The following is a 16228-nucleotide window of genomic DNA, read 5'->3' as shown; positions in this document are numbered from 1 at the left end:
GCAGAGAACACGATCAAACAATCTACCAGTTCTTTGATCGTGGGTTCTGACAGATACTATGGTCGATGGTATCGAAAACCGCTGAGAGGTCTAGAAGAGCCAGGATGGATGCACTCCCTCCATCCTGCTCCCACCAGAGATCATCCATAAGTGCAACCAGTGCAGTCTCTGTCACATATCCTGGCCTGAAACCATATTATGCATTTTCTGCATAATAACCCCATTTTGTGGAAACATTTTGTGGCTAGCCATTCTTGCTTGCTCATTCATTCATTCATTCATTCATTCATTCATTCATTCATTCATTCATTCATTCAATTTGTATAACTACCCATCTCTCATTCCTGACTCTGGGTAGCTCACATAATTAAAACAAAGCCCCAAAACACTAAATCAAATACAGATAATAAAAAGAATAACCCCATTAAACCAAATTAAAACCAATAACCCCATTAAAACCCCATTAAAACTCCATAAAAGCAAAATGAGCTAGGTTCTATAATATTGCAAAAGAGATGAGCTTTGCTTTTTGATTCATTCTTAATCTGGAACCTTCTAGCAGAAAACATCAGACAGGCAGGTGGAATGTATCGATATGAGCAGTGTTTCACATGCACATCCAAGTGGCCCTCCTTTACTATCAAAACTTATTCAGAATTCACAGTGGCATTATTTCCACTGTTTGACCGCAGGTATAAGCTCTCAAGAAAAGCAGTGTGCTGTGAACATAACTCTGGATGAGCTAAAGAACAGATGAGAAAGAGGGGAAAAGAGAAAGAAAAGGAAAAGCCTTCACCATTCCATTCCCTTTTTTCTCTCCCACTCTTTCTCTTCTCCCAAACATCTGAGAATAGATTAAAATCATCATATCACAGCAGAGGAGGGCTTGGCAGAATTGGAGAATCTCTGCCCTAAGTAAGCTAAGTAGCCTTTTTACCAACCTTCTCAGATTTTGAACATCAAACAGGCCTTTGGTTCTGGAAATACCTAGATAAGATACATAGGTGACAACAAGCAACTTGCTGGATATAATCAGTTTCCAGCTTCACTGAAAAAAGTCACTGTCTTTCATATTTACAAAATATGTTGGATATCCCTGCATCTAAACATATATAATGTAGCTTTGGTTGGGTTTTGCATGTCTTTAATTTGAAATCAAAAGTTAGATTTTTGTAATCATTTTTTTTAAATCACACTTAAATCACATTATTTTCTTTTACTACTTTGTATCTCCTCATTTTTTCTTCCCTTTTATATATATATAGAGAGAGACCGTGCATGCGCATGAGTGACAGACCATTTTCATGCATCAGACAGTATAAATTTTTTTTTCTGAATCCCAGAAGGATTCCAGAATTTTTTCTGAATCCCAGAAGGATTTAGTTAACAAGTCAAATAAGACAATCAGTCATTCTAATATGTGTTATTTAAATTATTTATTACAGCAGTCCTATTTTAGTACTTTGGTACTTCAGTATTTCTATTTTTAAAGCTGCTAAAGAAGCAGAAACCAATACTTTTGTTTTTAAAATAATGTGTAATTTTATAATGTGTATTTCTGTTTTGTGAGTCAGTTTAATATGCACATTTCCCTGACAGTTTTATTGAATCCTTAGATTTTTTACAACATTTCATTTCTTTGCATTTTATTCTTTTTTTTATCTGAGTATGTATTATTCCTCTAATCCAACCACTCCCTTCAAAAATGCTATTATTATTTCTGCCTTGTGGGCAAATTTTGTTGCATTTCACATTATTTTTCATTTATTTATTTATTTATTTCTCTCTGGTCAAACCGTTTTCTATTCTTCTATACAGAATTACTCTTTATGACTACCAAGCCATGTGTAGAACAACCAAAGAAAGTAGCGATAGTGCCCATACCTTATTGGATGTAAGTATTCTTCTATTCATTATGATTACATCGTCATTCGTTTCTAATCCTATATATGCTTATTCAAAGTAAATCCTTTCCCCAGAGGTGAGACAAGCCCCTTCGCTCCTGGACTTCCGCAAAAGATTAAAGACCTGGTTTTGTAGGCAGGCTTGGAATGGGAGGGCAAATAATTACACCTGGGGATGGCTAGCGCCATGAAGTGATCCGGTGGGACCTACCACACTGAAGGTCTGATTAAGATCGCTTCGCCATGTAGATTTTATTATATTTATATTTTTATTGTACTTTTAATTGTAATGGTTTTATATTTTAATCTTGTTTTATTGTAAGCCACCCAGAGTCCCCCTGTTGGGGAGAGATGGGCGGTGAATAAATTTATAAATAAATAAATTCCACTGTGATCAATGGCCCTTATTCCTAGGTCAGTGTTTATGGTGGCCAACCGACCAGTATGGTAACTTTTTAAACTATTAGTTCACATGAATGTTGAAGATTTTTCAACATGTTTGTCTCTAATGTATGCCTGCATCTTGGATTTGTAAATTGCCTATAAATATATACCTTTATGTAAGTACAGTGAGCATTCCTTATATTTTGTGATTACATTCTTATGTCACGTTTTCTGGAATAATACCTTTGATCACAATAGGACGTGTTTTGGAATAGATGCATAAAATTGCACCATAAGCCTCACTTAGTTGGAAAATTGGGCATTTTAAAGACCATATTATATTTGTTTCTGGCCAACTTATAAAGCATGAATATTTTTCCTTGTGTTATAACAATAAATTATCAGTATAATAACTGCTGGATCAAAATTAGAATGGAATTCTGTAAAAATAAAAAGTGTTATAAAGTAAGAACAATTACCATTAATTCATTAGATTTATATCCTACCTCTCAGGACCTCAAGGGGGCATATATACCACTCCTTTCTTTTTTTCCTCACAAAAACAAGCATGTGAGATAGGTTGGGCTGAGAAATAGTGATTAGAGCTTCCATGACCTTGAACCAGTGTCTCCCCACTTGTAATCCACATTTTAATCACTGCACTATTTTGATCTACAGTTTTTAACCTTATTGATTAAACAAAATGGTGAGCCGACCCTAACTTTCAAGTCTTCTAATGAGGACTATGGTAAGAAACATGATGGATATAAAGCCAAAGAATAATTATCATGATTAGTAAGATGGACATAAATAATTTCATCTTACTACTAGAGGAAGGAAGAGAGGAAGGGAGGAAGGAAGCTTGTACTTTACTTAACACTGGCTCCAATATCATTCTTGTCAGCTTCCCAGAAACATTTGATTTGGTACTCTTAGATATGCCATCGGTCTGATTCAGCAAGTTCCTTTTAACATTCACTAAATGCTTCTTAAATTTATTAGCAGACAAATGAATTTACAATCTGGGTTATATTCCATCTAGAGTGTTATAGAACTTTTCGACAGTTTCCAACCATCCTTGAGGTGATATCAAGTCTGTCCTCATTTATTGTTATTTTTGGCATAATGATTGTTGGGTGACTCTAGAAGATGCTGTAAGTCACTAGTGGAGCAATAGTCACAGAATAAATTAGTTTGGGAAGTGACAGAAGGTAAAAATTCAAGTTACATTTTATTCAACTCCCTTTTTGCCAATAGCAGTTGTATCATGCATAAATATCACAATAATAACTGTGCTAAAATCATACTGATATTTTATTGATTTGAAGAAGTTCTGATGTTCTGTATTTGAAAGATTATATACATCTATCACTTAATATATAAATATTGTACATTCTGGCTTTTTGATTAAGTAATGTGTTTGTCTTCAGCCTTATAAAGCTTTCTTTGCTGCAGTCAAATGGATTGTGACTGAACTTGTCTTGTAAGTAAAACTTGTTCTGATTTGAAGATTGTACTTTTCCATATTTAATTCTTGTTGTACCAGTTGAGCAACTTATGTACACTTTCAAATCCTTAGTGTATAATTTTAGTGGTTTAAAAAGTACTTAAAGCCTTATGGATTTCACAGTAATCATTTCCAAAATATAAACTAATAATGCAATTCAATACATGCCTACTCAAAAGTAGAATCCTATTATTTTCAGTGGAGCTAACTCCTGGGTAATTCAAATATAGGATTGCAGCCTAAATTTATTGCTGTGGTTGCACTTAGATGTAATATAAATATTTGGATGATTCCAGTTCTGCTTGGGTGGGCTATTAATGTGTGTATTTTCTCAGAGGATCTTCTGTTGTTCTCTAATTTCTTAAGTGATTGCAACCACATGATTGGCATATTTGAAACTCATGCAAGATCTAGTGGTGTTTTCCACATGATATAGAACTCCCATCATTTCATAATAGTATTAAAATGAAAATGGATTATACACTTGAGTAGTAATTTCTTTTGAATAATTGGACCCCACCAGTAAAGCACAAAGGAGCTTTAACATTTCTGTTAAGATCTATTTGGTTGGGGGAGTAGGGATGGAGAGGGACATTGAGCAATATGTAATAAACCAGGTTTATTACTTTGCAGATATTCAGGATGTAGGTTTAAATGAGATTTCTCATAGTGAGTGGAAGACAATGTATGTATATATGGTTTATTGCAATATAAATCTGCAAAATTCAAAATAGAATTGATCCTTAGTGATGACTAAACAAAACAACATGTGTGCTACATGGTAATGTTCAGAAAATTTATTATTTCTAGGCTACTTGATTATGGTAATTGAGTTTCCTTTCAATATTACCATTTAGAAGCTATTGCTGTCCCACTGACTTTAGCTTTCACACAGGCTTGACTTGAAGCTGACAAATTTCAGAATACACATTTTCATGGGAAAGTTATATATGAGAAAGTTTTGTCATTTGCTGATAAAACTAGAAATTATATTTTACTATTTATGAACCTACAATGGGAATTAGAGATTTTGGATACCCAAGGATTGAAATTATGCATCATGGGTGATTTTTAATCACACAATCAAAATGTTCACTGTACTGGAGAATTAACTATTGCAGCCTCTCATGCACTAGATAGTGCAGTAAGATTTTTGTATACAATTCTTGGCTATGGAACATTCCAGCAGAGATACCAATTTTAATAGAATTTGAAATTGTACAATGAACTCAGCTGAGAGAAAATGTACAATAGCAGACCATATCTCATCTTGACTTAGCTTGATGTCTGCTTCTGAACATGCTGGAAAAATATTACGGACAGTTAATGGTATGAACATGACAGATGCAATCAAATGATATATTGTATTTCTGTGGTTTAGGTTTCTGGTGGAATTTAATCTATGCAATTGGTGGCATTCAGACCTTATAGCAAAGGGTAAGATTAATTTATATTAATGTATACGTTAAGAAATGTGTTATTTGCTTTTATAAGAAGTTGATATTTCACAAAGCGTGATGTACGCAGGTACTTCTAGTTTTTGTAACGGTGTGCACAAAACAGAAAATGGGCTTTCTTTTAAGCTTGGAGTAGAACAGCTCAGCAATAGTTTTTTGACTGGGTCATCCTAGAGGGGTTTTCTAACATTACCTTTGTGGTATGGATATTACTGCATTGTGTCTATTTTTTCAAACACTGGGATTGGAGTACACCAACTGAAGCTTCTCTGAGATGATATTTTATTGTGAACCGCCCAGGGTCCCCCAAGTGGGGGAGATGGGCGGTAATAAAAATATGACAAATAAATAAATAAATACAATAAATGATATCAAGCTTCTGACCTTGCTGGAAAAGCATGGGAGAGACAGGCACTGTCCTGTCCCAGCCCAAATCACACACAGTACACCAGGGAGGCTGTTGCAAACCTTACTGAGGAACTTGTGAGGTAAACGAACAGGTGGCAAGGAAGTGTGAGCGCAAATGCAGACCCTCTACAGAAACAAGCCCAAAGTCCCGTGAGCTTGCCTTGAAGGAGTTTCGCACTCAAACAAGATTACTCAAGCGAGTCCAAGGGTCCAGAGTCAAGTCATGGGGTTTCCGATCAACAGTCAAGCCTCATGGCATCCGGTAAGCAGACGGTTGTCTCCAACGACCGTTCTGGGCTTGCGGCTCCCTTTTTATAGAGGCAGAACTGGGCGGAGCTTATTTAGGAGGGCGGGGCCACTTTCTCGCTTGTGGCATCTCCAGCCTTCGCTGTTCCTCTCTCCTTTCCGCTCTCCTTGCTCTCAGGCTGGGAGGGGGTGGCAACCCCACATCCTCATCCCCGCTGAGCAGCAACACCTGACCGTGCTGCCCATTGGCCAGCCCCACCTCCCCTGCCTGCCCAGACTGACCTTTGTCTGTCACCCCATCGCTGCCTTCACACCCTCCAAAGCTGTCCCCGGGCCCGGCTGCTCTTCTTCGTCCTCCAACTCGGACTCCGAGCCCCCCATGACAGGTACTACAGTGGTCCTGCAAGAATCAGTCCCAGTGCAATAGTCTGTAGTTCCACCTAAAGTCTTGCAGCTCCTGTTTAAGTCCTATAGACCCAATAAATAATCTAGGCAGAAGTTGTGAAAGGGGAAAATGAATCCCTACTCTCTAGTGGTAGAATTGTCCAGTAGAAGGAACTAATTAAGTACATCCCTTGGTTTTCTCTCTCATAAGAAAATGGCTAACATGACTTTTGGGTAGAGCAGATTATTATGGTACACTGTACTGAACAGAAATCATCATGGTGGCTTTCCAGAGAGATACCCAAGGCAATGCATGGCATCCTGCATCATCCTAGGCCACCACTGTAATATTCTTGCATGATTTACCAGTCTTAAGGAAAAAGGAAAGGAAGCAATCCTCAGAGCCAGCTGAAGTTTTACTCCCCTAGTCCCTGAGATTTGGATCAATTCCAGTATAAACATGTATCTATAAACTATTAAAACTCTCCTGTTTGTCTGTTTGTAACCTTCCATTATCCAAAAAAAAAAGTGCATCATAGGGCAACAATTTTTGAATCAAGGTATCTCAAATGCACTAATTTAAAGAATGTGTCCAAAATCCAGCACCCATGATTCCTGTGGAATTGAAATTTCAAGGATCTTCAGACCAGTTGTATTCCCAAAGTTGTGGCTGCTGCAGTGCTGCTGCACTCAGCCACGGTCATGATTTCTGATGCTCCCTGCCAGCTTCCTACAAGCAAAGTCGGTGGGGAAGCCAGCAGGAAATTGAAAGTCACTCCCACTTGCACTGCTTTTTTGCCCACCCGTGGTCATTCTGTTTATCTCTTTGGGTAAATAAATATTGACAAATGATGACTCAATGGGTTGAAGGTTGTCTAGTTATAGAGGGCCAGTTTGCTGTAGTAGTTAAGGCAACAGGCTAGAAACCGGGAGGCCATGAGTTCTAGTCTCACCTTATGTACAAAGCCAGCTGGGTGACATTGGGCCAGTCACTCTCTCTCAGCCCCAAGAAGCAGGCAAGGGCAAACAACTTCCAGAAGTCAACAATGAGTCAAAGGTACCCCTGCATCCTTATATGACCACTGCAAATGACTTAATTTACACTGTCCAGTGAAATGGTTTTGCCGTCCATGGCTCTCTGTTTTAAAAGAAATAGAAATAAATATGTGTTGCAGCTGTATTATTAACTTGCAACCTTCCTTCCTTCCTTCTTTCCTTAAGGGCACAGGTTTGCCATTACATTTGTAGATAACGATACTGCATTTGAGTATTCACTTTATAGCTGAAAGCAGAGCATATAATTACACTCTTCACCAGCTCCCCTTCTTTAATTACTAGGAGGCTGGAAAGCACCCCCTCATCCTGATCACTAGAAAGGCATCATTTTAATGCAGTTGGTGTTTACAGTCAATTGCATGAGCAGGCTGTCATAAGAGAGATGGTTACCAGCATGGATCCAAAAAGCTAGAGAGCAAGGGGTTTTATCCTATCCTAATGAGATTTATGAAATTAAGTCATACTTAATATAGACCCTCTGCAGTCAGTGAATGTTAAGCTGGTTAGCACAAACTTGTATCATTGATTTTCATGTGTTGGGACTTCTGGTGGGACATGGTGTACAGAACAGCTGTGTCTGCAGGCTTAGTGGGCGGAGCTGACAATGCAGCAATTTTTTTCAGGCTCAGGCAGGTTTTCCTGAAGCCCAGGAGTGTTCTCCGGATAAAGGAAAACACCTGGAATCACCATATCTGTCCTCTGGATGACTGCTTGTAGCCAGAAGATTGCAAACAGTGTTTGCATTTGACTGGTAAGAGCTAGCAGGGAGGCAGGGCCATCATCATTTTCCAAGCCACGCTGTAGCCTTGAAGGGACACTAAGACTGGCCACCCCATTTCTAAATCACCAAATGTATGTATGTATGTATGTATGTATGTATGTATGTATATATATGTATGTGTACTCTAAGAGAGGCTTTCTACAGCCAGGAGAAGCTGGTTCTCTTGGTGCTTATCGCTATTTTTGGGATTACTTTTTAATTTTTTTTTAAAGTTTTGGACTTTGTTCTCCTTACAAATATTAAGGAGGATTGGGAGTAAACAATTGTCTTCCTGTTATTATTTTTGTACTAAATAATTTTGTACTAAATTTGAAGATATTGAAGATGTTGAATAGGCTGATTTGAACTTTCAGCTTTCTGCTTCTACTTTCCCTTGGGAATTGTCTGCTTATCTCACTCTCATTTTGTGTAAACACATTTCAGAACTTTTTCATATCCTTGACTTTTGCTGGTTAAGCTCCTAGGGGGCACCATAATCTACTCTGTGAGACATGGAGGATCTTAAACAGATTTTTTCTGACTTCCACTAAGATTTTAAACAGATTCTTTCTGACTCCTATCAAGCTTTTATGCAATACATAACAGTCAGGACATTGTAGAAAATATGGGGTCTGAAATATGTCATCTGGTTGGAGATGTAATGATGAAATTGAGGAATTTAACGGTGACAGAAATGTTTCTTCAAAGAGTGAGATCGGGATTTCTATTGAAGTGCTGGATGAAGATCTGGATAGTGGATCTGGAGAAACTTAAAGGAGAGGGAGATCTGCAAGCCACAGTGAAATTGGAATGTCATGAAAAAAGGGGTCATTATGTATGGGGGGAGATGGGCGGTAATTAAATTTGAATAATAAAATAAGTTGGAATTTTTGAGGGGAGCAGTTGGGCTGTTAGATTTTGCTAAGAAAAACGCTCTGTACACATTGTGGGGATATGCAAATACTCTGGTTTATTTTGAAGTGGGATAAGGGTTAAGGAATGTTTATCTGGATCGCTTTTAGGGTTTGACTGATGCTATTTGTCTTTAAGGATTTGGATTAAGATTATTAGGGTAAAAAAATCCTTTGGTTTTGTGTTTATTAAGATTAAGATTATTAAAAGTGTTATACTATTAACTATAATGTCAGACAATGTATGTGCTTTTTAGTTTGATTTTTATTATAGTAGACAGAAATGTATAGACTAGTAGTAGGAAGGGGATAATTAAATAAGTGCTATCTTTTTGAGGGGGAATTGTTTAGGAGGTTCATATGAATTTTTTTTTCTTTATTTCAATATATGGGGAGGGAGGAACTGTACTTAATGATTTTTATAATGTGCCAAAGAGGAAGGATTTATAGAAATAATGTGGTTTTGGTTTAATATAGAGTAAGAGATTGATTATGGAAAATTTTTGTATATCCTTGCTGTTAAAAGTCAGAAGTCACATATTTTTGTAACTTTGAAAAAAATAATGCTCTTGTTTTTTCACATCTTTTTAGTTTTTCTTCTTTTTTGTTTTTTTCATAGCTTTTATCTTTGCTCTGAAACGTAATAAAATTCTTACAAAAAAAAAAAGATTTTCATGTGTCCGCTCCAACAGGACTATCATAATTGGTCACCAGTATTTTAAATAATAGCTAACTAGGTAGGGACATGGCAGCAAATGGTATGTACTTTTTGCATACTCTGTACACCAGGGAATAAGTTACAATGATGGTATTAACAATATATATTATAAGTAACTGATTATCAAAATCACACAAGGTAAAACTAATAATATTAAAAATAATTGATTTAAAACCTATCCAAACAGGTTTAAGATTGGGAGGGGTGGGGTTAAGCAATTAAATAAGTTTGTCTTTTCAACTCAGCGCTGAGTAAATTCTAAAGTACTATTGCAAATACAAAGAATGGTATTAATACTGCTCTTGACAGCTGCAACAGTGCTACCAGATTGATGAGAACAAGACTGCCATAATTTCCCATGGCTAACTAGAGTTTTTTGAGAAGTAAGGATGGAGGTAACTCTGCAATACCCTTCAGTTCTACCATATACATTTGTATTGTTGTAGATGTGTTCACAAATATTAAATTTGCTCACATATGCAGTTATCACTTGAATCAGCACAGTGTGTATCCTATCTCTTTATCATGGGCAAACTAAAATTAGATTAACTAAGGCCAATACAACTCATGTATTGTAAGAATTTCCTTTAGTAAATTGTATCTTTTTATACATGTCTTCTTTAATTATAAAATAAGTCTTATGCATTACCAGCATAAATCACAGGGTGGCAGAAGCACTGTAATGATTTCATCCGGTCCAAGATTGATATAATGTCTCTCACTGCAGAACTCTGAATGAAGTTGTTACCAGAGTCCTTCAGCCTCTCTTATTTTCTTTAGCTCAGCGATTGAAGCAAACCCTAGAACCATGTGACACTGAATATCCAGCTTTTGTTTCTGAACGCACAATCAAGGAGACCACAGGAAATATTTATTGCGATAACTGCTTCAAGTAAGTACTTAATTCTTTTTCCATGGAATTGATTGGGAAATTCTGAACTTCACACCCATCTTGTGGACAAATGGCTCTTAGTATTACTCTAATCCTATCAGAATGGATAATATTTAGACTGTGGAACTCATACATGTAATAAATAAATCAGGAAAATTGGTGTTACCTTAGTGCTTTCCTTGTGGTCCTATCTGCTGCAGCTCCACAATCCAAAGAGTAAACAACAGCAAGACATACAAACCAAGTCACTGTGAGCTTTATCTGTTATTTAAAGGGGATAGTTGGTTAGCTGGTCTTTTATTCAAACCATGCAACCACAAATTTAGATGCAGATGTCTTCCAAAGGAAGATGCAGTACCAATAAAGGGGGAGGGTATATGAGACCCCCTTGATCACACTGTATCATAAATGGGGGCATACCATCCAAAGCAATTTGGATGCATTCCTGTTCCAATGTTGTAGTAGTATAATAGTATCTGTGGTCAGGGAAATGCAATTTCAAGGCGCTAAAAGCTGGTTCAAAAATGGCAATATATTGCTACCTCATGTTGGAATGGCCTGGAACCTTGGCTCACCTTTCCTTCCAGTTTTGGTATCCCAACAGAGGTACATGCTGGATGGTTAGAAAAAGGAACTGAAATGCAGAATTGCTGATATATCACATTAGGAGATGAGGCAACAGATGTTTGGCACCATGGCAAGTGGGAAGGTCTAAAGGTTGGTTCAAAAATGGCAATATATTGCTACCTCATGTTGGAATGGCCTGGAACCTTGGCTCACCTTTCCTTCCAGTTTTGGTATCCCAGTAGACATACATGCTGGATGGTTAGAAAAAGGAACTGAAATGCAGAATTGCTGATATATCACATTAGGAGATGAGGCAACAGATGTCTGGCACCATGGCAAGTGGGAAGGTCTTGAGATATTTGATGAAATCCTCCTCCCTTTGCGCAGTTTCCTCTCAAACTGCTCTTGGATATTAATGCAATATAAGAGAAATATGTTCACAAATCCATGTACAGGACCACATGGAGCATAGGAAAACAGAAATGTTTATTTACTTATTTCATTTTCTGTCTGTGGAAAAGGAAAGGGATATTTTTAGGTATGGACATGAGGGGAATGGGGCAAATTAGTAAGCTGGAAATGATTGGTTGCTAATTCTCTGTATTTAGGTATTGGTCAAAAAGAGCAAGGTGATGGCTCTCTGTAAGCTCTAAACTCACAAAGTTATAAACATAGCCATGTTTATAGTTTCTTGACACTAAAATAGGCTGCAGATCAGTCTCAAATGCATTTTAAACTGGATTGGGAAGGGCTGCACTAGGGAGAGACTGGTTGCCTGAAGACCCTGCAGTAACTCCTTCTAGTTTAGCAGGAAGCAGATGACATTTATTAGCTAGTTTTTCCAGCAGTCAATTTTCTAATCCCTTGGTAGATAAATTAGCTGCTGATGTAGTTGCCAGATATAAATACTGTAGTTGCCAGATATAGATACTCCTATCATTGTTCTTCTGGGTTTCAGAGCTGAACTCTGAATACACGAATCTTCATGAAACTTTACACACAGATAGAAAATTTCCTCACTAGGTGATATTATATACGTCTCAATGACTTCTGAATTACTGGTTTCTGTCTTCCACACTGGCATTACATTTTTGTGCCTGATAAGTCCAGTAATGTTCTAATGCTTGAAAATAAGAACCGGTTAATTGGACTGGCCACCTCCTCAGAAAGAGAAGCTATTTGAAGTAGTAACAATCAACATACAGAATTTTACACTGTAGCCGAAGCAAATTAAATGTTTAGGGGCTGGTGCCAAATTAGGCAGTTCTTTTTCACGAAGTTAAGAACAGTGAAAAACATTTCAAAAGTGATATCCTTCTCATCATTTAATGGTTCATGTATAATTATATAAAGCAGAGTTGTAATTCAACATGGCCAGCTTCTCCCCAGGGGAAATGAAAATGTACCGTTGATATTTTCGAAAGTATTTTCAGGTCAGAGGAAGTATACTTGGAGGGAAATCAATAGGAAAAATTAGTATTGAAAATTGTGTAGTTTAAAAATAATAAATTAGGATAATTTTCTCAGAGAAACATTTTATATTCCATGGTGGAAAGAAACCCTCACTATGCTAATAATATGCTGATCTCAAGGCACCCATGATTTTTTCACAGCAAGGAATGGTAAACCAAAGAAATAATTTGAATAAGTGTTAGAGACTCATGGGAACACTCTTCATGGTGTAATTTATTCAATTACTGTCATTTGCAATCAGCAAATGGTGACACAGGACAGATTCTCAAACGTTCTGCTTCTGACAGCACAGTGCTTTTGCACAACTTTGCTGCCTCTTTGTGGGGCAGAAAGTTACTTCCATTTTAAAAAAAGAACTCAAAGAACTGTACCCAACAGGCTTCTCTGTAAACATAAAATGTGGGGAATAGTGTTGATGGAGGAGCTTATTCATAAAAGAGACTCCATAAATGGATCCTGAGGAGGTACAGTTACTGTTTGGGACTATACCACATCAGAGAGAACATGTTTAAATTGGCTCTATGATTCACATGTCACTTTTCTCTAAGTGTGTCTCACACAATGTTTTAATAATGTAACCTGAAAGAAGCCTTTGCAGGTTTCTTTCTGACTATTCCAGCCTGAAACCTAATCTAAATAATGTAACTGCGGTAGATAAAGGAGGGGCATGAGGTAAGAAGTCCCTCCCCAACTTCCACGCACCGCATAGAGCCTATTAAATCTATGTATGTGCAGTGCTCCCTTCTTGCCATGATCACCAATTCTGATGGTGTGGAAATAGCCCAGAAAAGACACACCCACAGTGTCTTGCTGTTGGTTTTCCAGAGCAGGACTGATGGGAACTTGAATTACTGCAACTTGCTGCACATGGAGCTGCCCTAGAAAGTGATGCAAGAAGCTGTAGCTGGCAGAAATTGCAGTGGCCCGCCATGCTTATCAGGAAGAAACAAGCTACCATTTTGGTAGGAGCTGTATTGGCTACCAGAAAGCTTATGGATCCAGTTGAGAGTGCTAGTTATAAGGCGCTTTATGGTTTACATTTTTATTACTTTCTAAACTGTCTGCTCCAGATATACAGCTCTGTGACATAGATGAGGTCAGGAAACCAACTCCACAAGAAGGCTAGAATTATACTTTAGTGAGATAGTCTATAGTAACAGAATTTCACAAGTCTCCTTATGTTTTACTTTCCCTTCTACTTTTTTCCCATTCAGTCAGGGAGGAGCCAGCCTGAATAATTTCCTAGCATCAACTCCTTTCCCAGGGCTTAAGGAATGCTTCTGTCCTTTGAAGCCATCTCCAGTGGCTCTCTACAAATATGTCCTCACTGGGACGGCATTCAGTGGGTCCCCACTTAGGAATGAGAAGTGGATGGGGGCCCAAAAGCAGGCCTTCTTGAGCATAGAACCTTTGATATGAAATAGCCTCCCCACCCACACAGTCAATTTGCTCCCTTCCCTATTGCCACCCCAGCAGAGTATTAAAACAGTGCTCTCCCAAATAGCCTTCAGTGCAGATGTCATGAGTACTGATGGCGAGCAGGAGGGGGGAAAACGCATGACAGTAGGGGATGCTAGTTGGTTGGAAGCAGCTGCAAGTAACACCTGGTTGTCCAGGGTTGAGATGATACTTAGTTACTCAACTGTTTTCATTTGTATTTTATTCTATCGATTGTGAGCCACCTTAAAAACTATAGGAACAGGACAGCACAAAGGTTTATCCAAACAAATTTATATAGCTGCCCTGAGTCACTTGTTTGTGAGATGGGCAGCTGTATAAATTTGAAAAATAAATAAAATAAATAAACGTCCAAACCGAGGCTCACTAAAGACGTTATTTGAGTATGCATAGATTCTATATAGACACTGAATTTAATTTACGTAGATGCATTATGAACCTTCCACAAGTTCACTTGCCATGTTTACATTATATGAATACCACTATTTTCTGTTCCTGGCTTCAAACTCATGTCATAAAGCCATTTGTACAAGATATGAAATGATCTCATCTCAACAAGTGTGATGCAGTTGTAAGATTCTTCAGTGTGGAAGTAGACAACATACAATCAAATCCTGGAAATAATTAATCAATTTTTCGATGTGTAACACATGGGTGTTGGTTTCTTTCCTCTCTTTCCACTTGATAAAAATGCATTATTTGTACTTCATGAATTGCAGTGTTTATTTTATTTTCTAAAATATAGGGGCCTTGGAGAATGTAGGAGCCTAAAAGAAAATAAGAATTATGTAGGAATGCCGTTATGGTTATGGTTTGGCAGGCATAATCAATAATTTTTGACATCCTATATCCCACTGATTATGAAATTAATCTTCTAGTTAAAAAGCAATTCAGAAAAAGTCAGGCTATATTTTTTGTGCCTGTCAACAAGAATTAGAAAATTGGATATTGTTAAAAATGCTTTTCACATTTTCCAGGAAGTGATTACTGACTCATTCATTTCAATTATTCTTTTAAAGAGAGAAGTTAGAAGTCTTCCACTGTGATAAGTGGAAGAAGATAATGGTCCTTATCTGTCTATGAATTGTGAAATCCTGAAGTAAATTCCAATGAGCTCCATCAAATTTACTGCTTAGTTACAGGTTCAAGATTGCAGCATTGTTGTTGTTTATTTGTTTAGTCGCTTCTGACTCTTTGTGACTTCATGGACCAGCCCACGCCAGAACTTCCTGTCAGTCATCAACACCCCCAGCTTCCCCAGGGACGAGTCCGTCACCTTTAGAGTATCATCCATCCACCTTGCCCTTGGTCGGCCCCTCTTCCTTTTGCCCTCCACTCTCCCTAGCATTAGTCCACTTGAAACCCTCAATATGTTTATTTTTATTTTCATTCAAGTTCACTGGGCTTAATTTCAGGTGAATAACATTTTGCTGTTGTTTAAAGTGTTTTTGGTTCCTTTCTTAACCTGACTGATGCTAAATGATGGTTTGTTGTGTTTTTTATGTTCTGTTTTTAGAAGAAAAGAAAAAACCTCACCTGCCTCTTATCTAGTAGCATCCTGTAGTTTAAATAAATGCATATTTAAAAACATATTTAAAAACGGAGGAAAGTAAGAAAAGGAAGGGGATGATTTGTCATGTTGAATAGCAGTATTTAAAAAATGACTTCAAAGAAAAAGGGGGAGTGAATATAACTAATTCAACTATGTGAGAGGTTAAAAGTTAATTGTGAAATATTTTATATGTACAATCCAGCAAGAATGGTATGATTTACAAGACCTTAAATCTCTGGACCAAATTTTGTATTGCGTTAGCTGACTCTTCTGGAGGGAAAGGTTTCTGGCTGTGGCCTTTAGAGATACGATTTGGTCTTGTGGGGTTCATCTCAGGCCTCTAATTATCTATGATTTTTACAACTTCAGGGTCCTTCAAAGGATTTGGGTTTAGCATTATTTTAAAATAATTCAGCTTTAGTATTATAGAGTATTCCAGTATTTTGATAGTCTGTTTATGTTTACATGGCTGACTAAGGGGTCGCTGTAAATGTAAAGGCAATACCAAAAAATAAAAATTCAACACATTTAAATAATCTGTCATCAGAGCA

The 16228-nt window shown here is 37.4% G+C and overlaps 1 protein-coding gene across 1 annotated transcript in view; it reads left to right on the top strand.

Moving 5' to 3' along the window:
• Positions 1-16228, top strand: part of LOC134489973 (voltage-dependent calcium channel subunit alpha-2/delta-3-like) — a 178617-nt gene that overhangs the window by 143286 nt on the left and 19103 nt on the right. Inside the window, exons 18-21 of the mRNA XM_063292850.1 lie at positions 1819-1894; positions 3719-3771; positions 5177-5232; positions 10516-10627. Of these exons, the coding sequence (XP_063148920.1) occupies positions 1819-1894; positions 3719-3771; positions 5177-5232; positions 10516-10627 (297 nt within the window). The remainder of the gene's footprint in view (positions 1-1818; positions 1895-3718; positions 3772-5176; positions 5233-10515; positions 10628-16228) is intronic.

Source organism: Candoia aspera, chromosome 2 (genome assembly GCF_035149785.1).
Source record: "Candoia aspera isolate rCanAsp1 chromosome 2, rCanAsp1.hap2, whole genome shotgun sequence".
Taxonomy (NCBI): domain Eukaryota; kingdom Metazoa; phylum Chordata; class Lepidosauria; order Squamata; family Boidae; genus Candoia; species Candoia aspera.
This window is presented reverse-complemented; position numbering and strand designations above follow the sequence as displayed.